Source organism: Chiloscyllium plagiosum, chromosome 21 (assembly GCF_004010195.1).
Source record: "Chiloscyllium plagiosum isolate BGI_BamShark_2017 chromosome 21, ASM401019v2, whole genome shotgun sequence".
NCBI classification, from domain to species: domain Eukaryota; kingdom Metazoa; phylum Chordata; class Chondrichthyes; order Orectolobiformes; family Hemiscylliidae; genus Chiloscyllium; species Chiloscyllium plagiosum.
In genome coordinates this window covers 54,645,750-54,653,369 of record NC_057730.1, presented here as the reverse complement: position 1 = coordinate 54,653,369, position 7,620 = coordinate 54,645,750, and the positions used below count along the sequence as shown (strand labels likewise).

The following is a 7,620-nucleotide window of genomic DNA, read 5'->3' as shown; positions in this document are numbered from 1 at the left end:
TGTCTCAGTCAAATCCCTCAAACTCAGCACCACCTTCCTAACCTGCAATCTTCTTCCTGACCTCTCTGCCCCCACTCCGGCATATCACCCTCACCTTGACCTCCTTCCACCTATCGCATTTCTAACACCCCTCCCCCAAGTCCCTCCTCCCTACCTTTTATCTTAGTCTGCTGGACACACTTTCCTCATTCCTGAAGAAGGGCTCATGCCCGAAACGTCGATTCTCCTGCTCCTTGGATGCTGCCTGACCTGCTGCGCTTTTCTGGATTACTAATCCAGTGAAATTATTCCACCATCTCCTCAATCTGTTTTAATTGTATAGCGGAGAATAACTATCAACACAATAGATACATTACTTAGAAATGTATTTATTTAGGGCTGAATACAAATCAAAACTGAACTGTAACAGGAATGGTGTCATCTTCATGTACCTTAACATTAAATGTACATCTGGGAAAAATGTATTCTGTATAACACTGAGGCTCTGTACAGATTTTTCATTTAGTCTTGAGGATGTAAAGTTTTTTTTTTGTAGTAAGGTTAAATGAAAAATACGTAGTAACTACAGCAATTGTATAATGCTCCCAACTTCAGCTTATCTTGCCTTTCTCTCCTGGATGAGTTTCCAGCCACTAATCACTAATATCTGAAGCACTCAGACATTTTTCTGGAATAAGCACTGCTAGCAACAGTATACTAGCACTAAACAGAAAACTATGAAACTTTTGGCTATCAAACACGATTACGTTTTGATCTTTTATCTATTTATTTGTCAATATGCATTCACTTGAAATATATTTGCAGACTTTTTTTGCTCATTTATGTAGATTCTTATTTTCTTCACTTGCCTTTATTTATATCTTGCTTGTTTGTCAGGTTCTCTAGAGTCAACAGATAAACTTTATGCACTAAAAGCCCAAGCCTCTGAAGGAAGCCCACCCCCAACACCCACAATTATTCATACCAAACACAAGTCACCAGGTTTGTTTCATTTCTAATTTCTCTCATTCTTATATTTGTAAATATGCAATATGACAGCTGCCAATTAAACTCCTTATTTTTATGTTTCAATAAAATATTTTCTCACTGCTTCTGAAGTGAGTTAGTTACTGCAATTCTTAACTGAATTTGAAGATTTTGTAAATAGTAATAATGGTTTTATGAAGTCAACGCTCAAATTGAAAGATTTGATTGGATTGTCTTTAAAAAATCATGGTTGTCCAACAATGTACAATGTGGAAAAACAGCTCAAAACAGGTTGAATTTATAATTTTAATGTGATCATTCAGATCACAGCATTAGAATCAAAACAAATTAAATTTGATGGGTTTGGAAAAAAAATGGAAAACCACTGGGTTTTTACTAAATGGTGTGTTACTTTTCAATTTTAAAAATTGCATATAATCAGTACAATTTATCTCCATAGTCCTAAAGTCTAGAATAGAGTTTTGGATTATTCTGAGAAATAGCAACTAAACTTAAGTGATTGTAATTACTAATACTGTACAATGTTTCGTCCAATTATTTATCCAATAGTATATGTAAATAAGCGAGAGTAATCTATTCCCAAGTTGTCATCACTTAGCTGCTGGGTTAAGAAGATTGTAATGATTAGGGGTGACCCAGGTCCCCGTAGCTGAGGGGAAATGTTTATTATGTATGATTTCTCCAATGCCACTAAAGGGATGGATTCTTACCTCCATAAGTGTCACTGGAGTTACTAAACTCAAGCATTTTAAACTTAACAGGACAGAAACTGTTTAGAAGGTCTTCCAGGACTTCTGCCTCTGATACAGTCAGTGAAACTTCAATGGGTCACACAGAAGAAATGGAAGAATCTCAGACCATCACAGAAACAACCAGACTTGAGGGTGAAAATGAAGTTCACAAAAGCCCTACATCTTCAGTTCAGCTGAATGGTGATTTGGAATTTCCAAGACCCCCACAGCCTGAAGGAAAAGCTGGTGGAACTAATAATGACACAAAAGTTGCTCATCAGACCTCTGAACCAGCAGAAGCTGAGGATTTAGAGAAAGAAGATCTTAGATAAAACAAACAAAAGTGGTTAGACTTTGTACATGGAAAAAAAAGCACATGTCCTATGGTTGGGATACATGGAACCTTTACTAATGTGAACTGTGCCATGCGCTAGTACAGTAAGGATACTACTGTTGTATGCCTTTAATTAGGACTTTGCACATTACTATGACATGACTAGGAATCTCAATTGTCATTGAAAGGTTGATTTAAAAATTGATCCTAAATTAAATCTGTCAAGGGGCCTGAATCTCAGAAGTGCAATTGTTGTTTCTTAAGAGGGCTATGTAAGGTCCACTATTTTCTTCCTTATAATTATCAATCTGACTCACTACATTTGCAGTACAATTACATATACTTATCACCATGAATATGGGTTAATTTGTAGTTTAAAAGTAGAAATTTTTCTATTGCTGTCAATATTTAATTGGGTGGGGATCATTTTATTTTTGTTCATTTTGCACATTGGTGGTTTTGTCCTTTATCTGTGACCACCTCCTATGTACATCTCAAGACTCAAACACTGATGCTCGATTGCTATTTAGCTTCAAGGGGGGAGAAAAAAGTTAATTTAGTGTTTTGATTCTTACTTACAATCAAATAAAAATTTATTTGAAGAACATGACAGACTCATTACTTAAGGCTGTTCACTTGACATTTGAAACTACAATATTGATTTTAACACATGTATTAATTTAACTTATGACACCACCTGGGCAGCATGTAGAAATCTGGATTGATCCAGAAGGTACAAGTTAGAGGGTCTTGTGGTATCTTTATAGTTTTATGATTCCTTACCCAAGCCATTCTGTTTACGATAGACATGGGAGTATTCCATTTTATTGTCTAATGCCCTTGCAATAAGTACAAAATAGTGGGCTTGCTCTGCAGCAGCATGTAGTTCAAAAATGATATCACAAAAAAACAATTGTAATTTATTTTAATTCTTGTATCATTACATAAATCAAACAATAAATTTGCAAGTATTCACCAGACTTACTGGCTCCAGTAAAATATTCAATTTTCTTGTGCAAACTCCCACCTTTGCAAACCTGAAGCATATTTTTTTCCTCCAGAACATTCTGCATACTGTGGTCCATAAATTGATTGCTGAAGCCTTATGAAAGTACTTAATGTACTGTCAGCTGATAAAATGGTTCAGGAATTTATTTTTTTGAAACTGCATTTGCAGGATAAGCTGCTTTAAACGTGCATAAACATACCTCCATGTTGTGCTCTTTTTGCAGTGTCACTTGTGATCAGAGGCAGTTAAAGCATTTGGGTGTTAGTGGCTTGAAATTCAAAACATTAGGCAGCACAGTCAATCCTCTCCCACAAACCATCTGCAGTTTTTTTGTAGATCCTGGACCTACCCTTAGGAAATAATGGCTCCTCTGGATAGTGAGACAGAAATTGGAAAATGGACCTCTCATGTTTAACGAAGTGTGATGGCTCAACAAGTGGAGATGTTGAAAAGTTCTGTGAAGAGACAGCAATTAATTAATTGTGTATATCTCCAGAGAAATGAAGCTCCTGACGTGCTCACGTGTACCTTTCGGGCAACTTCCAGTAAGCAGCACAAACATTTCAAACTAACAAATGCTTTGTACCTGTAGTATCACTTGATCAGTCTGCTGCAACCAGAACGGAGCAGCTGTAAATTGTTTCCACTGGTAAGGTTCAATCTGCAGTTGTTCCTCTTTTGCATTATAAACTGACATGATCTTGGAAGACCAAAAAAAAACATAACTTAGAAAACAAATGTACAGAAGACAACTTGGGTGATTTTAAATTGACTTGTGATCGTGAAACTTACAGAACCTTCTAAAAAGGTACGAGCAGCACGGATAATCTCATCTGGACCTCTGTCTGGGAAAGTTGCACGAAAAATATCTCCAGTTTTCACATTTACAGCTGAAAGAAAGTTATCCAAACCACACAGAACATTAAACATTTTTAGGTATCTTAAAAATCAATGATTTACACAAGCAGGTAACACCAAACCCCCATGTACTTTTCAAATAACATCCTTGAATGAAAATAAGTACTAGGCATTTTGTTTTTCTTTTGTCAAGTTCAAGACAGAAGGTAACATTACTGTCTTATTATACTTGCTGCTCTTAATGCCTCAACTTGAAAACAAAGCTATGCTAACATTAACCAGGGCTGTAATAGAAACACCTGTCCTATGTCTCTTAAGCTGGAGACACATTAAAAAACTAGGAATACCTCTAAGCGTTCATTGACTTATCCTTAGTTGCACAAGATTAAAGACCTGTAACCTTCAATCTACATTGAGAACAGAATAGTAACCAGAGCAAGAGGGTTTCTGATGCCCACAGAATTTAATACAACTTGTTTTTATTAGGAGGGATGAGAAAAATCAAGAACCCAGAGTTCAAGATTCTCCATCTCGCAATAGTTTAATTTCCTTAAATTTAAAACAGACGGTTTTGTAAGACAAAAGCTTGGTAAATGTGAAAATGAGGCAGATTAGGTCACAAAAAATGCAATGAATACTCACCTATCCCATAAATTACAGGCCAATGGATATTTTGCTTCACTACATCATTAAGTTCTACAAAAGAAGTTTTTTCTTTAAATATTTAATTAATATAACAATTTATTTTGTTGTACAGATTGAATACCAGCAAGGCAAAAAAATAACATGCTTTTTGCAAGGTTTGTAGCTCAGGGTGTAGATTTGCTCGCTGAGCTGTAGGTTTGATATCCAGACGTTTCATTACCTGGCTAGGTAACATCATCAGTGGCGACCTACAAGTGAAGCGAAGCTGTTGTCTCCTGCTTTCTATTTATATCTTTCTCCTGGATGGGGTTCCTGGGGTTTGTGGTGATGTCATTTCCTGTTCGTTTTCTGAGGGGTTGATAGATGGCATCTAGATCTATGTGTTTGTTTATGGCGTTGTGGTTGGAGTGCCAGGCCTCCAGGAATTCTCTGGCATGTCTTTGCTTAGCCTGTCCCAGGATAGATGTGTTCTCCCAGTCGAAATAGTGGGTTTTTTTCATCCGTGTGTAGGGCTACGAGGGAGAGAGGGTCGTGTCTTTTTGTGGCTAGCTGGTGTTAGTGTATCCTGGTGGCTAACTTTCTTCCTGTTTGTCCTACGTAGTGTTTGTGACAGTCCTTGCCTGGAATTTTATAGATGACATTGGTTTTGTCCATGGGTTGTACTGGGTCTTTTAAGTTTGTTAGTTTTTGTTTGAGAGTGTTGGTGGGTTTGTGTGCTACTAGGATTCGGAGGGGTCTTAGTAGTCTGGCTGTCATTTCTGAAACTTCTTTGAGTGGTAAACAAACACATATCTAGATGCCATCTATCAACCCCTCAGAAAACGAACAGGAAATGACATCACCACAAACCCCAGGAGAAAGATATAAAATAGAAAGCAGGAGACAACAGCTTCGCTTCACTTTGGAGGTCGCTTTGGAGGTTTCATTACGTAGCCAGGTAATGAAACATCTGGATATCAAACCTACAGCTCAGTGAGCAAACCAAAACCTTAAATAACATGCTACATAAATAGAAATTGTTTGAATTTAGCACTGCCCTAGATAGCTTACAGACAACAAAGAACTTCTGAAATGCAGTTGCTTTTGTTTTTAAATTGTGGGATATTCAGCCAATGTTTGCACAAAGCAAGGTTTCATACATAAGTGATGCGTATAACATGCCTTACTTCAGATCAGTGATCTTAGTGCAGAATATTTAGCATGAGGGACATAACAGAAGAGTGAAAGAGAAAGCACTGGTGGAGAAATGCCTTTCCACATAAATTAGATACATGGAATTATCCCAGTTTTGGATCTGGCAGGCCCAGGGCTAAGTTAACATAGACGATGGCAATTAGAAAGGAGTGCAAGCTGGGATGACAATGATTTTTATGAACGGATTCCAAAGTGGAATGGCTAACACATGAAAAGAACCTAAAGACTAACAAACACCAACTGTGAATGTCTGTAAAATTGTTTTCCAAGAAAGTTTTCTAAAAGGGAACTGACATTTTTAGGTCACAGGAAGCCGCTCCATAAAATTAATCCCTTCTCTGCCTGGTCAAGAGGATGCAGTGAGGTCCAATGTTTAGATCACTAACTTCAGTAAATTGCACCCTGAACTGCTGCTTCAAGAGCTGGTGCTAATATGTTGTCAGCTTCGTGCCACGGTTTCCCAAATGGCCGGACTGTTACAGAAAGACAGCATTATCTGCAGCTTAGAAACATTGCATCAGCAGAAAGATGTCACCTCCTCAACAGGGAGTAAATCACTTTCGAGGTTGACTGAGCAAACGATAATGCCTCTGCATATAAAAGGGAGGTGATCATCATGATTTGCAAATTTTACTTATCACTTATTAACATAAGCCGAGAACTTGTCCAGGTCTTGCTGCAGGAGTGTGTGGACTGCTTTAGAAAATACGGACAGGAATAGGCCAGTTGGCCCTTTGAGCCTGCTCTGCCAATTAATATGGTCATGGCTGATCTTTGTTATCTCAGAAATTGCAAACATTCTATAATCAGTCATTTTATACATGATTAATAAAAATGAAAAATTGAAACCTTCCAATTTCCCTTTAAATTTATAACCAGTCAAACCAAGAGGTTACAAACAATTTAAAACAGATTCATCACATTACAGTAAAATATAAACAAATTTCAGTTCATTATTCCTACCCAAAGGAATGAGGGAAATTGATTTACCTGTTAAACAGTACGTTTCCAGATGAATGTTCTCTGGCTGACAATTAAAAGCTTCTGCAAATGAATGTAGCAGAAAATTGAATATGTGCAACAAGTTTAACAAGAGTAATTTCAAGGAAGTAATTATGGTTTGCAGACCTTAAACTTATGTCCAAAATCATGAAGGAGATTTAAAGTTAGATCAGACAATCCGGTAACAAATTGCAGTACTGAGTTAGAGTGACAACATGTCAGCCTTGCAATCAATGGAACTCACCAAAATACTAATGTTTGAGACAGTTCAAAGAAGCAGTAAGTGGGACTGTCTACATCAGTGAGCAATTTCTAAACATGCCAGTGTTACAAGTTTTTAAAAACACTGAGTACTCATTTATCAGAGAATTTCTAATATACTTGCGTATTAGGTTTCTCAAAGTCACAATGAACTTCTCTAACCAATGAAAGAATTATGCAGTTCAGAAAAATCCCCAATATAGAAGTTGCGTGTGTAGGCTGAAGAGATTGGGGAGACACTGAATGTATACTTTTTGTCAGTATTCACTCAGGAACAGGACATTGTTGCCGATGTGAATACTGAGTCACAATTAAGTAGAATGAATGGCTTTGAGGTATGTAGGGAAGAGGTGTTGGAAATTCTGGAAAGGGTGAAAATAGATAAGTCCCCTGGGCCTGATGGCATTTATCCTAGGATTCTCTGGGAAGCAAGGGAGGAGATTGCAGATTCATTGGCCTTGATTTTTATGTCCTCGTTGTCTACAGGAGCAGTGCCAGAAGACTGGAGGCTAGCAAACGTGGTTCCCTTGTTCAAGAAGGGGAGTAGGGATAACCCTAGTAACTATAGGCCGGTGAGTCTCACTTCTGTTATGGGCAAA

At 37.4% G+C, this 7,620-nt stretch overlaps 2 protein-coding genes across 7 annotated transcripts in view; one reads left to right on the top strand and one right to left on the bottom strand.

Moving 5' to 3' along the window:
* Positions 1 to 2,657, top strand: part of pdxdc1 (pyridoxal-dependent decarboxylase domain containing 1) — a 63,650-nt gene extending 60,993 nt beyond the window's left edge. For all 4 annotated transcript variants that reach the window (XM_043712122.1, XM_043712120.1, XM_043712121.1 and 1 more), the window contains 2 exons: positions 877 to 981; positions 1,749 to 2,657. In XM_043712122.1, the coding sequence (XP_043568057.1) occupies positions 877 to 981; positions 1,749 to 2,050 (407 nt within the window). In that variant the 3' untranslated portion in view covers positions 2,051 to 2,657. The remainder of the gene's footprint in view (positions 1 to 876; positions 982 to 1,748) is intronic.
* A 305-nt stretch (positions 2,658 to 2,962) lies between these two features.
* ntan1 (N-terminal asparagine amidase) overlaps positions 2,963 to 7,620 on the bottom strand; it is a 27,416-nt gene continuing 22,758 nt past the window's right edge. For all 3 annotated transcript variants that reach the window (XM_043712126.1, XM_043712128.1, XM_043712127.1), the window contains 5 exons: positions 6,749 to 6,802; positions 4,562 to 4,615; positions 3,854 to 3,951; positions 3,648 to 3,761; positions 2,963 to 3,516 (listed from right to left, as the gene is read on the bottom strand). In XM_043712126.1, the coding sequence (XP_043568061.1) occupies positions 3,346 to 3,516; positions 3,648 to 3,761; positions 3,854 to 3,951; positions 4,562 to 4,615; positions 6,749 to 6,802 (491 nt within the window). In that variant the 3' untranslated portion in view covers positions 2,963 to 3,345. The remainder of the gene's footprint in view (positions 3,517 to 3,647; positions 3,762 to 3,853; positions 3,952 to 4,561; positions 4,616 to 6,748; positions 6,803 to 7,620) is intronic.